Below are 19,937 nucleotides of genomic sequence, written 5' to 3'. Positions count from 1 at the left end.
ATGGTCTGGCTCAGGGGTTAGTTGTAGTTTTAAAATATCTCAAAAGCTCACTTGTATTTAAAAATAAAAACAACTCTTGCAAGAAATTGAACAGCCCAGAGCTGTTTGCTGTTTAATGTGCGTGGATCCAAATCTTCTCTTCAAAGTGAGGTTCAGTCTCTGAGCTTTCCTGCTGTTTTTGAAGATTTTGGAAGCCAGATGGAACAGACCCTTTACTCAGTTCCAGTGCAAGATTGTCTTCTCTGCTGTGTATTCTGTTCCTACTACCTAGCCAACACACCCATGCACATGAGCATCGTATGCCTGTCAACATATTAAAAGCTTCAGTTCAAAGGAACCTCCCTCCCCACCCAAATAGATTGATCAGACTCCATTTGCAAACTACAGTTTATTGAGATGATTTTTTCTTGGTCCACAAACCCAAAGTACATCCAGTCAGATATATACAGCTCTTAGATGTACAGATAAACCTCGGTTCTCACTCTGTTGGAGGACCTGGATTTTGAGAGTAACTGACCTTTTAAAAAGTGATGAATGCAAATGTTAGAGTTTCTAGGAAAATATAACTTTACATATAGTGTGTGTGTTAAATAATCAAGTTACAATTATAAGGAAACCAAAAAGTAGCTTTGAAGAAAGATAGGCAGAAATAAACATATATAGAATCAAAGGAAAACATTTAAACCAAGTCCAAGGCTGGATTCTGATCCCATATGCCCTGCTCTAAATCAGGAGTAAATCCATTTAAGCCAATGGTGTTACACTAGAGTAAAACTGGTATAAGTGAGAGGAGAATCTGGCCCCGTGTGTACCTACTCTTTTCCAGGATTGTCTCGTTCCCCTTTATTTCGTGAATAACTTTCCCTGACCTAACTCATACTCCTGTCTGCTCATTCATACAATGACAGGAAGTCAAGAGAAAACTGCCATGTCATTGCAGGAACAAAGCTGAACCTGAGCTATGCATGTGTTAGAGCCTAGGGGAGCAACCCCGGGGGAAAACAAGGCATGGCCATGGCCTCCAATTTTAATGTTAGAAGTACTAATAGTTCTGTCTCCAGGCTCTCTCACACAAGTCCCAGTGACTTCTCTGGGAGGTGGGTGTGTGTATCCGAGGGCAGAGTGCTGCCAATGCTTTTCAAGGGTTTGAACTTAGTACAGTGATTATCTGTTCTGTCACAGAGGGAACAAGGTTTCTGTTCTAGTTCGTATGTGGTTTTAGCACTGATGAAGGCTGCTTGGCTGATAGTGCTACAGAATGAAATCTTTATCGCCAGAATACGCATAGGCAGTGGCAGTGCAAGTTTCCTTCTCTGTGCCTCCTCCTCCAAATGTACTTTGCCCCTGCCCTGAAGGGAACACGAGACAGCAAGTGGCTCCAGGGCTGATTCAGTCCTTGGCCCCTCTGCGGAGACTGCCAACAGGCGTTTCACTGGTGACAGTGGTTATGGGGATGGGGAACCCCTACGAACAGGACAGATTCCCAACTCATTCCACCTAGGCCATCAACCAGCCATTGCTGGATCACTACTGAGTGAGACTGGACCGAAACCTATGACCTACAGGTGAGAAGTTCTATCACATTAGCAATTACCTCAGCCATTGAGTCACCAAAGACAACTCTTAAACACTGCTCATCTCTTAAAAGCAGAGAGGGATACAGGATGGATACATGGAGGCCTTTGAAAAATTACTGTTATAATTGTTTCCATAAAATGGGCAAGTCCTACCTGAAGCGCGCAACTCTGACTGAAATTAAGTGGACTAGTAAAACTTGAATGAAAAGACATTCAAGATAAATTGCAACTGAAATATAACAATGCATTTTAGTATGATAACCCCATGCTGTCTTATAGCTACGCACTAAAACACATGCACCAGAGAAACCAGTGATTTCCAGGGAGGAAGAGAACTTCTGTTTCTTTTCAGGACTGATACTGCTTTTCTCCCATTGAAGAACTTTCCCAAATGCTGATGTTCCAACGGCTGTTTGCAAAGAGAAAGAGTGTCTACAAATCAGCCGATGAAATGGTACTGGTCGATAACAGCCACCACGTGTTCTACCAGTGCAGGAATGGGGTCAGAAAGGCATCTGAGCTCTTCCTGCACATAAAGGGAGTGATAAGACAAACTACACATAATTCCCGTCTATACAAGAAACAGCTGGCAAAATATAAAAACAGTAGGAACTAGTACTTTTGTAGTAAAGTAAAGCTAGTCATGGGACCCATTTTGCGTGGTGTTAACAGGAGACTGTACAAAACATACTGACATTCTCTAGAAAATGAGTAAACTACAGCACAGTATTGTGGAAATACACAGAAAGCACTTACACTGGTATAAAAATATACACCTCAGACAATGATGTAAACTGGTACAAAATAATTCCAAAAAACAGGAACAAGTTTACAAAAGGTCATGTTAATATAAAATAATAAAACCAAGTTTTCTTCATCTCCCAGCCTCACCCGCACAACTCAGACAAGCAGGCAGTCCAATGATGGGGCATGTGTACCAAAGATGAACAGACTGAGGCTCGACTCACTGTTTGACCTTTTCAGTCAACAGTGCCTGTCTGCTGCAGACTGCGGCCAGCTTTGCAGAAGTCTGGCTGCTTGAGAGTATGACAGCAGGGCCTGGCACTGCAGTGAGAAAACCTGGGACCCTAAGGTATGTCTATACTGCAAGGAAAAAAAACATGGTTGGCTTGTATCCGCTGACTTGAGCTCGGGCTGCAGGGCTATAAAATTGCAGTATAGACATTCGGGCTCGGGCTGGAGCCTGGGTTCTGGGACCCTCCCCCTTTGCAGGGTCCTGAAGTCTGGCTCCAGCCCAACTTGAATGTCTACACCGCAATTTTATAGCCTCATGAGCGCAAGTCAGCTGATACGGGCCAGCCATGGATGTTTTATTGCAGTGCAGACACACCCTAACGGATCTCATAGCACGTGCTCTCCCAACTGACCGTTTTCTACTCCATTAGGTGCCAGAAACGAAAGCATGCTGGAAATTGGGGTACTGCTGCTCACAATATCTATCCTACCAGTTTGGTTATTTGCTTAATGGCCTTGTCAGTCAGTGAACATCAAGTACATGGTGATGCCTGCACAGAGAAAGTTGGAAGAATGAATACAGATGCACCAATAGAACAGACTCTGTCACTTCATTCCTGAAGAAACATCCTGCTTGTTTCCTGGGAGAGTAGATTAGAATTTCTGTTGGCCTTGCTGGATGTATGGAAAGGGCAGGGATGGTAATGGCTGTAGGGAAAGGGCTGGCAAAAGGAGAAGCAAAAGTACCTCATCACCCCTGCGGGGAAGCTAGGAAATTTCCTGCTCCCTTCCCCGAAACAAAAATCCATTGGCAGTTAAGTAAGCACCTGGTTACCAAAGAGTTCCAACTTCCCAGGGCAACAAAGCAACAGAGCTCAGACCTGATTACAAGTTGGAGGGCAAACAGCAGAAGCAAGTCTAGGAAGTGGAAGCCTGCATTCGGGGAGAAAGACAACGTTGCCCACCTGGTGGTCTTTGCTTTGGTAGTGCTTAGCACAATCCACAAGCTTCTTTCACTGTCAGGTTCCTGGTGCTCCTTGTATCAAGAGCTTGCAAAGTTCACTGGAGGGAGCTCTGCCTCTTCAGCACAAATACTCTGGGCATGGATTTTGGCTGGTCAGATCTTCTGGTAAAAACTAGAATCTAGCAGCATCTTCTGGTCCATGAGGGCAGAACTTATAGTTTCAGGGATCACTGAGAGTTCATATAATACTGAATGTGTCAAATCAGAGTTGAAATGTGCAGTTTACAAACAGCAGCAGGCATTTCAGGGGGTGGGGGAACCAGGAGAATGGAGAAACACATTAATAAGGCCTCCAGGGTTTTGTTGACAGGACAAAGCAAGATGATTCTTTCCCACCAACCTGTAATTTCAGTCTCACAACACTGTCTGTATTTGGCCATGGAAAGTTAAATGCCGGGCATCCTCGCACACAAAAAGCGTTTTACCCGTTGGTTGCAGAGAAGTCTTCTCTTTTGGCAGCTTGAATTGGACATGTCCCAGCTCACACTCTTTTTGGTCATCATCTCTGAGCACTGCAGCCAGTTATGGGTCCCCACAATAACAAGACTCAAGAATCTGATTAATTTTCCCCGTGATCCTCTTCCACCCAGGCTACAATTTTCCCCTCCCAACCAGGAACGATGTCATCATCATGGAACACCTATAAAAAGGCAGGGAGAGAGTCAGGTCACTTCCGGAGAATAGACACCGCTTTGTTACATCTGAATGGCATGAAAAATGGAGTAATTAAACCCAACAATAAAAATAACTGCTTACGTAGTGTTAGTTCCCACACGTACACACGTTAAGTTCCCAACATGCTTTAAAAACAACAGTATAGCTGCCTATTCCTCCCGCATAGAGAAAAAAAACAGGATTATTATCCCCATTTTTCCAAGAGGCAAAGTGAGATACAGAGAAGTATCATGATTTGCCCAAAGTCACCGAGGCAGTATCAGAGCCAGGATTAAAGCTTGGGAACTCCTGGCTGCCAGTCCAGTGCTCAGAACATTAGACCATCTCTGGAGAAACTGGCACTGATGTATCTTAACAAAAGTTTTTTTGGAGGAAGGGCATCATTTAGGGTTACTGTGGGGAGAAGGAAGAGGATTCTTTACTGTATAAAAATAGCTAAATTACAAACCAAGAACCACATTCACATACTGTGGCATAAGTAGGCTCACTGACTTCAACAAGAGTTGCACCGCTTATGCCAGAGTTGACTCTGGCCCCAAGCATTTAGGATACTTTAGAGAAAGCCCATCTCCACCAGCCTGGCTCATGCCCATTGGCCAAATGGAGCAAACTCTGCATTGGTTTAGATGTAGAAATGGCCCAAATCCTGCTGACCTGCCCTATTCAAGAAACCTCTCTGACATCACACCTGCCTTAGCCCGGCTGCCCCGCCAACTGGGAGCCACCTCAGGTAACCGCCACCCAGCTGGAGCCTGCACCTGGCAATCCCTGTCGCACCCTAACTCCCTCCCAGACCCCAGACCCTTACCCACACCCCAAGCCCTGAGCCCCCTCCCACACCCTAACTCTCACAGAGCCCGCATCCCCACTGGCACACCAACCCCCAGGCCTGATCCGTCTCCTGCACCCAAACTCCCTCCCAGAGCCCACACCCCAACCCCCTGCTGCAGTTTGAACCACCACCCCCCGCCCCCGCAACCTAACTCCCTCGCAGAGCCCACACCCCCACCCAAACCCCCTGCCCCAGCTTGGAAACCCCTCCCACACCCTAATTCCCTCCCAGACTCTGCACCCCCACCCTAACCCCTTGCCCCAGCCCTGAGCCCCTTCCAGCACCCCAAACTCCTGCCCCAGCCTGGAGCCCCCTCTTGCACCCTTAACCCCTCATTTCTGGTCCCACCCCAGAGCCTAGGGGAAGCCCTGAGCCTCTGCGCCTCCCTGCAGGGCTGGTTGTGGCCTGCAACTGTTTTTTTCTGTGGGTCAATGGCCCCTGATAGAAAAAAGGTTCCCCACCCCTGTTTTAGAGGTATGACTTGAAATCTGCATCTTCCGAATGGTGCTGTCATAGGAAGTGTCCCTGGGAGCAGCTGGCACAGTGAAGGAGGGACCCTGCAAATCACCATCCACCACTTGTGCACCTTTGTGATCACACTATAGTCAGTGCTCTGGGTGGGACTGAAGATGTCCCTTTTGGCTCCTTAGTTGGGGGCTGTTGTCCGTTAAACTGTAGCTCTGAAAACTAGCTCTAGCAAGTTAGAGATTTTGCTCACATGGAAAGTGAATGTGGCAGAAATGTCCAGGCTGTTGCTGGTGCTGTGACACCATACACAAACTTAGATTACGAGAGAGCTGCTACTGAAGAGGCCAAACATACCTCCTCCTTGACTGTGCCAAATTCTGGATCCAGGGCCTTGAAATGGTATCGGTGGGTTCCTTCCCGATCAATAGCTGCCTTGAAGTCCTTCAGAGTCACCTCACCTAACCTGCAAAACAGGAGTCAAGGGCTATCCTCGCTGGCAGATTCTGCCACGGGATTGAGATCAAGTGCTTGGACGAAGCTTGTCATATGGCACACTGAACACTAGCACCAGCATGGATCCCATGTGGCACAATGGACAGCAGCACACTGAGGTGAGCCAGAGTGCCTGGAAAATACCTGGTACATCCCAAACCAAAACATCTGATCACAGATAGAATAGTGTCTGATATTTATTGAAAACAAATCCAAATCAACTCTTTCATGTTTTCTTTTTTGCACTGACCGCGATAGCTGCTATTTTAGATGGAGAGTCTTGCACTAAATGGTTTGTGTTGTGCTGGAGTAAGAGTAAAACTGTCTGGCTGCTGCCTACTCATAAAACCAGAGATGAATTATCATACAAACCAGAGATCAATCTTCTGGGGCTTGAAATAAACTAATTACATATGCATCAGCTAGGAAATCGGGTCAGGCCTAAAGTGACAAACACACACATCCTGGGTCTGCTTTCTTGTCACCACTTCCTCTTTGCAATGAAATAAATCAAAAGCCGGATTTAAGGGATGGAGGGCATGTTTTGGTGGGTAGAAGTACCACAGATTAGATCAGGGCTTTCAGTGAACCAAACTCTATTAGTGTGGCAAAGCCAGATCTCACCTCTTTGGTATATTGACCATGAAAGGTGTGAGTGAGCGATCAGTGAAGTAGAGCACTTTGGTGCAGGCACTGCTGCTCATAGTGGGTGTGCTGTGAGAATGAGGCAATTCTGCAAAGAGAGAAACACAAAGCACTGTCACTGCAGCCAAGGGAGAGCACAGTTTTCTTTCCCCCCGCCCATTCCCCTAGAGGCATTCTCAGCATCACGGCAGCATGGGCGCAGAGACCCAGAGATGGGAAAGACCTATTTGATGATGGAGTCCATCGCCGCACAAGGGCAGGATATTGCCCCCTTACAGGAAGACAATGCACTGCAAGGTGAGTATTACAATGTTAGCCTGAAGGGCCACCCTAGCGCTGCCCGAGGGGATGATGACACACAGCCCAATGCACACAGTGCATACAGCCCACTGACTACACGACAGATACTTTGCCTGCTGTCTTTGTAGTAACTGGAGAATTCCAGCCCGTTCTAGGAGAATCATCCCGTGAGTGACACCCCTTCTAGCAGCTCAGGGGTGAAGGAGGAATACAATATAAGTGATTATCATTCTGCTTGTCTTCACTGACAGAAAAGGGGGAGCAATAATTGATTGACACCTACAGGACAAGAGGTCATGTGTCAGCTCAGCCCTACTAACTCAGAAAGGTGCAACAGACCCAGGCACCTGCTCTTCTGCCCATATTACATAGACTAGGGATGTGTCTGTGCACGTGGTGGGTTTATCTTTGTTAATATGCGCATCTCTCTTTCTGACTGCACCATTAGCCTCCCCATTCCTGCAATACAGGTGTGTCTATGCCAAAGGCTTAGGCAGGGGAAGGTTTACACAGCGAGACCCTCTCACAACATGTAAACAAAGAAAGCGAACTGCAGATCTGGACATCACTCATAAGGGCTTCGTGGCTTAATTAATCTAGAGCCATCTAGAGCCACTTTGAGCTCTTTACAACCAAAGCAGTTCTGGGTTTGTGGTCCGCTAGAGCCTGAATAAATTGACTGCTGCAGTTGAGGGAAAGGTGCCTGCAGGGGCTTTGGGAGGCGGCAGGTGAGGCATGTTTTGCATGCATTAGGCTGATGACATGGAGGCTGCAGCATGAATTGCAGCTTTAGAGAAAAGAGAAAAGGCAACCCAGGTGACCTCTCAGCAGAACCCACGTCAGGCTCTTCCTTCAGATACTAAATGTCCTTAATTCCTTTGCTAACACCGCCCTAAAATCCTCCTGGTGCTGAGCACTGCAATGTAGTTAAAAAGTGGGGCTCTCTATTCGTCCCTAGCACCAACAGGCTGACTCCCCACGGCCACTTTGAGAATTCAGTCTTTACAAACCAATGGATTTTTCAGGTTATATTTACAACCGACCCCAGAAAAGCAGTTCCCATGATGGAGAGGAAAATATCGCTGCTCTCAAGTCAGGCAAATGCAGTGAGGGAAAATCCTGTGCTACAATGTACATATTGACAGGTTTCAGAGTAGCAGCCGTTGTTAGTCTGTATTCGCAAAAAGAAAAGGAGTACTTGTGGCACCTTAGACTCTAACCCCGGCCTAAGGATGGTACTCATGGCCACTAGGTGGTGCAAGCACCCAGTGCAGCCAACAATAATCCTTAAGGAGTGAGAGAACATGGCATTTCCCCCTGCATCCAAGGAGTAATTACTATTATTTATATTGTGGTAGTGCCCAGGGATTCCAGTCAGGATCAAGCTCCCATTCTGCCTGCCCTTAGTCCCTTGCACTGAAGCTTGTCTATGAAGCAAATGGGCCAGGAGAAGTGCTCCAGTAATGAGCAATGGAGTGAGAGGCCAGCCTGTTCTGCTTCCCAGGAGGGACACTGTGCAGTGAACTCTGTCCAGGAAATCGCTGAGCCGTGAAGCCAGCTTTTGGAGAGATAGAGCTGAAATGCACTCACTGGAGTTGGGAGGCCAGGAGTCTCGATATTCATTCACAGCTCGGCTTGCAGGCGACTTCCCTTGAACCTAAGGGGAAAGCCAAGACTGTGAGGGCAAAGGGTCAGTTCCCAGGGCCCGCAATGGTGCAAGCAAACTGACCAGGGAAGGAAAATGTCATGAAACAGTTTAAGAGAATCTTCTTCTTCCACACACACACCTAGCAACCAGACCTACCCAGACAAACACAACCAGATCTACACACAAGACCCCCTCCCCCACCACAGACACACAGAGACCCCCAATACATACAGATTTTCACCCAGACCCCTGCTGCAGGATATGGTATTTAAATGTAACCAACATGAATGACTATTTTCTCCCAAGATACTAGGAGTTCAGATTTCCCACAGCCCAGAGATGCAAAATGCCACCATCTACAACCCCTACTGAGGGTCAGCATGGCTATAGGGATGGACAGCCCTTAGAGAACAACAGTCAGAGCATAGACTCTGGAGTCAGGTTTGCCTGGACTGTGAATGTCATTGTTAACTTCTTCGCTCTGCCACACTTTTTGCAGACATGAAATAGACCCCAACGAAGAAATAACAGATGGGTTGGGCTGATTAAAAACACTAACACGGCTCTGCTCCCAGACAGAGACAAACTAACCCTGTGTAGTTATAAGGCCAGCAAGTGTCTGCTTCCAAATACCACCGTCAGGCCCAATGGGCAGCACAACAGAGCCCAGGCAGCAGCAGTGACAGCCTGTGGTGGCTTAGTCACAGCTCTTTGCCCACACAAGCTTCACAATACTCTGCAAATGTTGACCAATTAATCCTCACAGCCCCCAGTGGGAGGGAAGAGGTGAAGTGACTTACCTAAGGTCACACAGCAAGTCAGTGACAGAAACAGGAACAGAACCCAAAAGTCCTGACTTATAGGCCCCCGTTCCAACTACTTGACTAGATCAGTGGCTCTCAACCTTTCCTGACTACTGTACCCCTTTGAGGAGTCTGATTTGTCTTGTGTACCCTGCAAGTTTCACCTCGCTTACAAAATCAGACATAAAAATACAAAAGTGTCACAGCACACTACTACTGAAATATTGCATACTTTCTCATGTTTACTATACAATTAAAAATAAATCAATTCAAATATAAATATTATTCTTACATCGCAGTGTATAGTATATAGAGCAGTATAAACAAGTCATTGTCTGTAGGAAATTTTAGTTTGTACTGACTTTGCTCGGGCTTTTTCTGTAGCCTGTTGTAAAACTAGGCAAATATCTAGATGAGTTGATGCACCCCCTGGAAGACCTCTGGGTACCCCCCCCCCAGGGATATGCGTACCCCTGGTTGAGAACCACTGGATTAGATGACTGCTTCTCAGTGATATAAGAAGCGCATCTTAGCATTAGGCCTCCAGTGCGAGACAGTGAGAGCAGAGATGTGAGGTACAGTAATGAAGCACCATCTGCTACACCCTATGGGTTCCCCCAGGGCTGTGCTGGGGTCCTTAGGGGCCCTCCATCTGCCACAATCTAGGCTTCTTTAGGATTCAGTGAGCAGAGTGACCACATGATCAGCACACTGCAGGGAGAGATGTGAGGGGATGGAGCACTCCCTGGTTGCTAGCTTTGGTCAGTAAGAGGAGGTGGAGGTATGAAGCCAAGCCCAGTGAGGAATGTTTACCCTTCTCTCTTGCCTCTTCTGTGTCTCCATGCGGTGCAATCTCTCCATCAGGCTGGAGATGCCTTGTTCCAGGCTGTCGATGGTGTGGTGCTGGGGGTCGTGGCCACTGAAACTGTTCCGCAAGCTGCGGAGGGCATCACGCACCAACTGCAGGTCGTTCGTCTGCCCAAGAGACCAGGAGAAGTCAGCCAATGCAGGGATTCAGAGCCTCAGTGTAACCTCCCTCCCGGCACTGCACTTCTCCCAGGCCCAAGGGACCCTGAGGGGCCTGCACTTTCCCTTACAGGCTGGCAGCTGCAGAGGGAAGGATGCTGACTGGAGTCCTGAACTGGCTCTGGCTAAGCAGCAGGGTACCTACCACTCTGTGGGCTGTGGGAGCAGCTCCTTTTCCTGCTGTCTGGAGGAAGCCATTGCTCTGAGTGCTGTGATTGCTGTAGGCCATCACCTGTTGCAAGGAGAAGAAACTTTAACAGAGGGTACAGCAAGTTTCTGAACTTCCTAGAAGAAGATTCCAAGGTGCCAACTTCAGATTTGTGAGAGGGCAGGGAAAGCAACTGCACCACCAATACAGCCCCATTGCCAGCAGCATTCTGCAAGGGTACAAAAATTCACTAAAGAATCCACACACCGCTGGAACCTAGGCAAGTGTAATGATTCTCATTTTGCAGATGGGGAAACTGAGGCAGAGATGGGCAGTGACTTGCCACAGGGTCTTGGAGGGGGTCAGTGTCAGGGCTGGAATTAGAACCCAGGAATTCCTGTTTCCCCATCCTGTGTTCAGACCACTGGACTTCACCCCTTGTCAGGTTGATGGACGAAGTTGAATAGGTCTGAACTTTCCCAGCTGACCTGCAGCAGAGAGCAGCCCCTCCCAGAAGCTCCAACTGTGATGTTCCATGGAACCTGGCCTCTCTGGGATACAGGGGGAACCCAGGGGAGCTTGGCACTGGACTCTAGATGCACATTACATAATGTCAGACAGAGACCTGCATTCCAAGAGCCTGATGTGTTCCAAGTACTAATGCCCCACTCACCTCTTCTGTCTCTCTCTTCATGCACTGAGCCAGCAGGGCCTCCCTGTGCTCCAGCTCCCGCTCCAAATCTGCCTGGAAAGGGAACAGACAAGTCAGTATGAACAGAGCTGACCAGGCTGGCACCAGCTTCTCAAGAGCAGGGCATGTTGGTGGGCTCTGTACCTGCTGGTAGCTGGCCTCGGAGAGCTGTCGGAGCATTTCGTCTAGCTTGGCCTGGTGCTGCTGTAAGTGCCGATCCTTCTGGCCCAGCTCCTTCTGCAACCCAGAGGGATTGGGGGCATCAGTGTATGAGCAGGTGATGAAGGCTCACCTTCACCTTCCTAAGGAGCCAGGAAGGATTAAAGCTGGCACAGCCTATTTGCCTTAAACCCCATGTTCTAACTGTACCTTAAGGCCTTGTTTGGAAGGGTCAGTCAGGCCCCCACTGCCCTGGGCTACAGACACACCACAGGCTCAGCACTGAGGCCAGCAGCACAACTGATCTCAGCACAACAGGCCCAGGATTCATGTAAGGCCCTGAGGAAAATTTAATGACAGATGTGATGAGCAGTAGGTTTGTGGGTGAGCATTGTGCACTCAAGTGCACACGGCTGATGCCAAAGTAACCCAATGACCACTGTGAAAAGCACTCTGGAGTACAGCACAGTCCTTCTTAACCTGAGCAGCCATATTCCAAAGGACATCACAGAGATCTTTTGTTATTGCTATTTATTCACAGTGACAATCCATGGGGGTGACAGAGCACAAAGCACAGAGAGGGCAGGAGCCCTACAGGAAGAATGTTTTCAGGGCTCTCCCAATCTCCATGTGGCTGGGCTTGGAGATTCTCTTACTTTGTATTCTCCCAGAAGTCTGTTCCTCTCTTCAACCTTCCTCTGCAGATCAATCTGCAGAAACAAAAGGGAGGTTTGTATCTCAGAAGATCCAGTGCATCCACTGACACAGTCCTCTCCTCACCCTTGTGTGATAAAGGCTGCCATGGGGCGTATGTGCACAGAGTCACACAGCCTGAGGTTAGCAGCAATGAAGTTACATGCACAGATGCAGGGCAGTAAGCTGTTCCCCTGGATGTGGCAAATGCGCTGACTCCTCCTTCACCACTGCTGCCTCCTCAATGCTGATTCTACACACACACATGCTCTATCTGCCAAACGTCTCTTGCCTTTAACATGTGGAACAGAGATGAAGGGAACACTGCAGTTTTAGCCCAGTTACAATGAAAATATAAAGCAAAGCTTTCCTCTGTTTCAACCAATGAGGAGGGCCTTTGGAGGATGGGGGAGAAGAAGAGGGACCCCCATAAGTGGAGGGAGGAGCAGGAGATTCCAATGAGTCTGACTATAGGCCCCTGGGCTTGCACTGCACTTTTTCCTCTGAATAGCCCTGTGATCACCGCTCCATCTATCCCACGGCTCACGGACCCACACAGTGCCCACCAGCCCCACACTGTGACTGCTGGGCCCTCTGCCCTGTAGTCTCAGACCCTGCAATCCCCAGCCACCCTCCCCAATACCTGCGACACTGTCTGAGTGAGCAGCACAAATGACTCACATTCTGGTTGTGCAATTCCTCCTTGTCCATATTTGCTCTCAGCAGCTCCTGCTTTAGCTGAAGAACTGAAGCTTCCTGCTGAGCCAACCTCTGCTGCAATGCATCCTGGGAAAATACACGTATTATTGTTAACACAGTGCCACTGGTGTGCATGGAGTAGGCAGGTGTCCTGCCATGAGGAGCTGATGGTCTACAGTAGATAGATAACACAGTGAAAATGACAACAAGCCCAGGGGAAATAGAGAGACATGCAGAGTGTCCAGACTGTGGCCCATGGACAAGGGTGAGCCCCGGCACCCACAGAAGGATATGTGAAGGCATCTGCCTGAACAAGCTCTCAGGCCTTACACTGTGATTCTGTCTGCTGCTGAATTCTCTGCCTTTAGCTAGCTGTCAAAATCACCGAGGAATGTCTGTGCTTCTGTTTGAAGTTCCTGCTCAGGCATGGGGTGGCCAATCTTCCCCAATGGGGAGAAGCAGCTGTATGTCTGGAGGCTCTTTTTGGTGGCACAGAGCCAGTGTCGCCCGTCTATTGCCTGCACCACCCACGGGGGAGAAACAGGCAAACATCAGTCAAGGGAGCAAGGCCTCAGATGTGAAAAATTCAAGCTTTCCAGTGAGGCATATCAGTGTTGGGCAACTCCTCTCTGAACGTGTCTCTGGGGAGCCAGGATCCATGCCTGAATCAGGGCTCACCCTTTCACTTTTCCATTCATATTACTGTGAAGCAAACAGCTCCACCTTGGACAGCAGTGTGCTTCCTCCATAACACAGTGTGACAGGCAGCTATAAAAATACCTTGAGCTCAGGAGCAGATTGTTAAATGCCCGTACTCCAGAGGGAGGTGCTGGGCAAACAGGAACACAAACAGCCAAACAACTGCCCCAGCTAAGGAGGGCATCTGCACATGCCACGGTTCCCTCTCTGCTGCTAGGAATAAACCAATCCACCACACTAAAGTGTTTATTCCCAGGATAACAGGGCTAACAGGCCATGAGAACCACCATACACATACCTTGTTCCACCCATCCCTTTGGGAAACTGAGGCCCAAAGAAGCAATGTGATTTGGCTAAGGTCACAAAGACTGTGAAAGAGTCAGGAATAGAACCCAGCTGTCCTAACTCCCAGTTCCCTGCTCTGACCATATTCACTTCCCAGTGCCAGGAACAGAACGCAGGAGAAGAGCCACAAGAACGATTAAGGATTAGAAAACATACCTTATAGTGATAGATTGAAGGAACTCAATCTATTTAGTTTAACAAAGAGAAAGTTAAGGGGTGAGCTGATTACAGTCTATAAAAATCTATATGGGGAACAGATATTTAATAATGCGATCTTTAATCTAGCAGAGAAAGGTATACCACAATCCAATGGATTGAAACTGAAGTTAGACAAATTTAGGGATTGTCTCCACTTACCAGTGGTCCCTTCTGGCCTTGGAATCTATAAAGCTATGAGCCCTGACTGCCACTTCCCTGCTCTAACAGGGTAAGCTGAGAGGTATCATGTCACCCCGACCCCTCTGATAGGCTCCCAGCGGTTACTGTTAACTATTTAATTAATTCTCTCTCTTCTCACCTTTATTCCTTGTAGGTTTCGTGCTTCTTGTTTGTATTTCAGTAACTCCTTCTGTAAACCCAACACAATTTGTTTAAATGGCAGTTTCATGTCATCCCAGAAATATCCCCATCCCTCCCAACATCTGGTCTCTGGAGACCCTCTGGAATAAAACAAACCCCACCTCCTCCCACAGACCAAAACACATGTCAGACCAGGACTCATTTTAAAGAGTTTACAAACCCAGCAATAGAAATCACTCTTTCTCCATAAAACACCTTCTGAGCAACCATAGCTCTCCTAAACTCTATATTAAATTGCAGAGATAAAGACTGCAAATCCCCCAAATCTACACCTTTGGAGCAATACAGAGCACTTTACTTCCAGCATTAGTGCTGGGCCACTGCCAACTTCAGTGCAGAGCACAAGAGAGACAGGCTTGACAGGAGGGTTTTTCTAAGCTGCTTTTATCTTCCACATGAAAGCTTGTTTACACCCAAACATGGCTAGAAATTTAACAATTGTCCTGGATAAAGGTTTCTAAATGCAGCACGATATGCATCTCTCGAGAAAGGCTCCAGCTTCGAGAACGTGCAGAGAAGTCTATTCGGGGCTGGACTTAATTCAAATAATTGTTTGGTGTTTTGTTTTAAAGGAGAGCAGCATTGACAGCATTATTTAGAGGCAAACTGGATGAAAAGGGGGCAGTTCCCCAGATTCTACCCTACACTAGCTTACAACACAAATGATCATGAAACTATTCATGCGTGCGTAATGACAACAACACTCATAAAACACCTCCCATGTGAGAATCTCAAAGCAATTTCCAAATTCATTCTCACGGCCCTTTGGGAGGAAATTATTAATCCATTTTAAAAATTAGAAAACTTGAGGCATAGGGAAGTGACTTAACCAAGTTCGCATCGCATGACAGCAGCAGAGCTGCTGACTCCCAGTCATCTGTGTGCAACAACATTCCCTCCCTCTGCTTAAATTAGAGAGCTATATTAGTGCACATAGAGAAGGAGCCCCCAAGATCCCAATCCCAATAACCATTCTTTGTTGTTATCTGTCCTCTTCTAACCTTTAGATCCTGATTTTCGTCCATGCTCTGGTCCAGACGACTTCGGATTATGACCTGAATGCAAATGCACTGCAGTTATTACCCATCCTCTGGCTGAACAGTGCACAAAGTTAACTAAAACTAGATCTTAAGGGAAAAGAACATGCTCACCAGCTGCTCTTCTGGACAGGCTCCATGTTCACAAAGGACAAATGATCCCTCCTGCTCATCCTCAGGTAATGACCCATTGAGCAGCAATGCCTGGGCAACAGCAAAGGCAAAAAGAATCCCCAATCAGGTGATTTCTTGGAAAGCCATAAGGAGAAACTCAATCCCATCTCCACATCTTTAGCCAGGAGCATTTCACAGCAATATAGACCCAAACAACCTTTAAACAATTCTCTCTATCATTTCTGCTGACCTCTTGCTGTACAGAAAAGGGGGCTTGTTTTGAAACAAACAGATATCAGAATTCAGAGTAGCAGCCATGTTAGTCTGTATTCGCAGAAAGAAAAGGAGTACTTGTGGCAACCTTAGAGACTAACAAATTTATTTGAGCGTAAGCTTTCGTGAGCTACAGCTCACTTCATCGGATGCATTCAGGTAGCTCACGAAAGCTAATGCTCAAATAAATTTGTTAGTCTCTAAGGTGCCACAAGTACTCCTTTTCTTTTTAGACATCAGAATGTCCCCATGAAAGGATCCCCAGGAGAGAAGTCTGTTGGTGACAGGCGTACACATCTCCCGTCAAGGTGAAGGGAAATTCTGCACCAAACTAAGGTATTAACTCAGCCCTTTTTATAAGCAATGTCTGCCCTGGGTTTTAATCTGAGCTGCATAAAATCACCCTTTACAGACAGACAGCATATACGAAAACTGAAGGAAAGCAGCTGAAAGCCAGGCAGAGATTTCAGCAAGAGGGGTTTTTTTCAGACTAGTTTGGAACGTATGCAGGGCATCAATAAAAATTTAATTTAAAAAACAAGCTAGTCTTTCAGTCAATGGACATTCTAATTTCAAAGATATTGGAAGGAGGGCACCTCTGGATTGAACAAGTACAGCAAAGCCTGGATGTGTTTGTTAGGAATATTTCCCACTCCTAAAACCTGCTCAGTAGTCTCTGTCCACACTAGGAAATGGAACCATGGCTGACAATGGCATTCAGCAGCAGATCTCCCCTGAGCTGGTATTGAAAGCACTTTAAATGTGAGGGTAACTGCGACACCTCTGTTTTCAATACCCTTTCAGAATGCACTACAGAGACTTGAGGGACCACTGCCAGCAACAGGTCACTGTCCTAGTGTAGACTGACCTGGGCCACACATTTATTGCTGGGACTCAGAAGCAGGATATTTAGGAGCAGCCTAGAATTCTGCACCCCTCAGGGCGAGATGGAGAGAGGTCTGCAGAACTCTGGCCCAAGTTGTAAGGTGAGAGGAGACCCTCCGTCACAGAGACAGAAGGAAAATCTGAAGCATCTTAAGCAATACCACTGCGGGTGGAAAAGACAGGGAGGAATTCAGAAGGAGCACAAGATTAACCCTTTCAGCATACCCAAAGTGAACCTGTGTGTCCGCGCACAAGGAAGACCACGAGAACTTTAAAACTAAATTGGACAGCGCCCTGAAGAAGAGGGAACAATTCTGCAGTGGCTTGTGGGTATAAGAAGTGCGTTGGGGGGACCTAATGTGGCCAGATAGTCAGCAGATGTAAATAAGTATAGCTCACTACCCTGATTTACTACCACTACCAGCTGGAGATCTACGCCTAGTCTTTCCTGCTTCTAGGTTTCAGGAGCCAATTAGTTTATGCTGGAGAGTAACATAGAGGTAGATAGACTAGCAATACAAGGCAGAACTGGGAGGCTGATGAGAGTTAGCACAGAGGATGCTAGGACAGTGGCATCCCTTCCTTTCAGATAGTTTTCTATTTGAGTTCTACTCCAATCTCATTGCTGCCAATTAAAAATCTCATTTGCAGGAATGTTCCATCTTGAACCCAGAAATGCCAAGGCTGAAGGGTCGAGTCAGATTTTCTCACCGGAGAGATGCAAACCTTGCTGAATGCCAAATAGACAGCAATTTGTATTCATTTAATGCAAATCCTCCTGGGGAAATGCTTATCTGAGAGCAGGCCCAAAGTTTGCTCAGCAGGACATCTAGGCAGGAGTCACACAGAAACATTGAAAACTGCACAGGGCCTCAGAATTTCAATCAAACCCTTGTGGTCCAGACGCTTTTAAATATTGAGCAAGGAGGAAAAATCAATTAATCAACTCCAATTTCTTGGACAGCTGTGTCAGCTGCCTCCTCCTGCTTCTGAGGAGTGAGGGGGGCAGCAATGCCAGCTGCCTTCCCTTGCTCCCGAGGTGTGTTTGGGGGGGCAATGCCAGTCTACCCAGTGCTGCCTTCCTCTGCTCCCAGAGAGTGCATTATGCAAGTGGATTGCACCAACCATCTATTTTCTTTTGGAATCTTTTGTGTCCCTTGCCCATTGTCAGCTGGGAGCATGCCTGTGTGCTGCTCACACAATGCGGGGCTTTGTTTATTTGTACATAAATATTTACAATTCAAAATAAGTGCGGTTCCCAGCACAAACAGAAAGGGGTATTCCTGGGAGAGTTCAGGGTCTTTGCCATATGGAGCAGGGAGTCTGCTCGGTGAGCAGAGTCACACAAAGGCACAGAGGCAAGGGTCATTTGGTCAGGGAAGGACTAGATCAGGGCAGCTAGAAAAAGGTCCGATAGAGAAAATTGATTCAAATGGTCATTAGGGAAAGTGCCAAATTTTACAGCCCCAACCAGTCTTACTAAAAGGAGACAGATCTGATTCTTTATGTCTCTTGATCAGTTCTATGAATCTCTACTGATTTTCCTACATTCCTTGTCTCTTTGCATTACTTCCAATCACAAATCACACAAAGCCTGTTTTATTCGCCTTGGCTGCTAACAAAAACCGTGGGCTGCCAAGCATCTTGGCAAGGAATGGGAGTCCCAACACATGGGGAAAATCTGTTGCATCTTGCTACTTTGGGTAGTAACATACATGTTTTTCATGGTGACAGCACATTCAAGTGTTACCATGTAATCAGGGTATAGGGCACCCACCTAATTAATCCAATGAAATACTGGACTGTAACCAAAAGACATTGACAAGGGAGATGATCAGTTACTAAGCCCAGACTTGTCAGCACCCCGTGAAGGAGATCCCTTTCTGGGTGCTCAAAATGTATCCTCTGCGCTTTCCCAGTCTGTCCCAATCACCATTACTATAACCAACGATGGCGCTCATTAGACTGAAGTCTCTTCATTACTGTATGCACAGTCAGCCCCTATAAGGGCATGCACTGGACATGAATAAAGCCTGCATCCTTGCACCAGCAATAAACACACTTCCATGCACTGTCTCAGCCTCTTCCACCCCTCATACCAGCCTCTCGTCACATCTTCCCCACAGAAGAGATAGCCTGGGAAACTTGGAAAGGCCATTCTTTGCTTCCTATCACCTGATTCAAAAGTCCTGAAAAGAGGGAAAGATGGACTGCAACAAAGCACAAGCCAGTGAAGATAAGAAAAAGAAAATCCACACTAGGGCTGGGGCAAGAAGTGGAGAGTGCAAGAGCCCAGCACGATTAGCATCAGGCTTAAGGAGCAACATCTTCAACTGCTGTGATGAGTCCTTTCTGTGGTCTATCAAGGTACTTCCCTACCCCCATCAGCATATTATCCTTACAACCCCCCATGAGGTAGGGAAGGATTATTATACAACAGATGACCACATTGAGGGATTAAGTAATTTGCCCAAGGTTATCCAAGGAGTCTGTGGCAGAGCCTGGAACTGAACCCAGATTTCCTGAGTCCCAGGCCACAAGAGTAGTCTCTCTCTTAGCTAGAGCTCAAAGGGAAATAAGAGTATGAAGGGAAGATAAGAGAATGCTGGCTGAAAAGCAAAGTGAATACCTGCAGGCCTGAAATCATCTTCTTTGCTTCCTCCATTTCCTTTTCTAAATGGTCTTGTTGTTCCAGCAGCTGATCCTCCCAGGAGGTCTCTAGGTATGTCCCAGGGCTCCTGGCCTGCCACTCTGGGAGAAATGGAGAGTCTGTCTCTTCTGCAAGAGAAAAAATCATAGAATATCATCTAGTCCAACCCCCTGCTCAAAGCAGGACCAATCCCCAATTTTTGCCCCGATCCCTAAATGGCCCCCTCAAGGATTGAACTCACAACCCTGGCTTTAGCAGGCCAATGCTCAAACCACTGAGCTATCCCTTCCCCCCTCAAAAAAGCTACATGAAATACAGAAGAACAACAACAGAGGAGTTCTGGAAAGCAAGGCACAACATACAGAGGTCTCCAGCTCTCTGCACTTGGTTCTCAGTGGCAGGAACTGGAATCTCTTCCAGCTGGTGTCAAGGTAACAGCTAGGGTGAACCATCTTCCCCCAACTTGGGGATTTATGCTTCATTCACCCTGCAAAAGAAAC

The 19,937-nt window shown here is 47.2% G+C and overlaps 1 protein-coding gene across 4 annotated transcripts in view; it reads right to left on the bottom strand.

The window, feature by feature from the left end:
• Positions 1 to 373: 373 nt before the first annotated feature.
• Positions 374 to 19,937, bottom strand: part of DIXDC1 (DIX domain containing 1) — a 73,253-nt gene continuing 53,689 nt past the window's right edge. For 3 of the 4 annotated variants that reach the window (XM_048827495.2, XM_048827494.2, XM_048827496.2), the window contains 14 exons: positions 19,417 to 19,565; positions 15,630 to 15,719; positions 15,480 to 15,533; positions 14,417 to 14,467; positions 12,838 to 12,942; positions 12,120 to 12,173; positions 11,449 to 11,541; positions 11,287 to 11,358; positions 10,611 to 10,697; positions 10,253 to 10,414; positions 8,579 to 8,645; positions 6,668 to 6,776; positions 5,906 to 6,014; positions 374 to 4,216 (listed from right to left, as the gene is read on the bottom strand). In XM_048827495.2, the coding sequence (XP_048683452.1) occupies positions 4,136 to 4,216; positions 5,906 to 6,014; positions 6,668 to 6,776; positions 8,579 to 8,645; positions 10,253 to 10,414; positions 10,611 to 10,697; positions 11,287 to 11,358; positions 11,449 to 11,541; positions 12,120 to 12,173; positions 12,838 to 12,942; positions 14,417 to 14,467; positions 15,480 to 15,533; positions 15,630 to 15,719; positions 19,417 to 19,565 (1,283 nt within the window). In that variant the 3' untranslated portion in view covers positions 374 to 4,135. Of the gene's footprint in view, positions 4,217 to 5,905; positions 6,015 to 6,667; positions 6,777 to 8,578; positions 8,646 to 10,252; positions 10,415 to 10,610; positions 10,698 to 11,286; positions 11,359 to 11,448; positions 11,542 to 12,119; positions 12,174 to 12,837; positions 12,943 to 14,416; positions 14,468 to 15,479; positions 15,534 to 15,629; positions 15,720 to 19,416; positions 19,566 to 19,937 lie in introns of those variants that run through there. The other variant, XM_075122166.1, reaches the window with a different exon arrangement.

Source organism: Caretta caretta, chromosome 22 (genome assembly GCF_965140235.1).
Source record: "Caretta caretta isolate rCarCar2 chromosome 22, rCarCar1.hap1, whole genome shotgun sequence".
Classification (NCBI taxonomy): domain Eukaryota; kingdom Metazoa; phylum Chordata; order Testudines; family Cheloniidae; genus Caretta; species Caretta caretta.
This window is presented reverse-complemented; position numbering and strand designations above follow the sequence as displayed.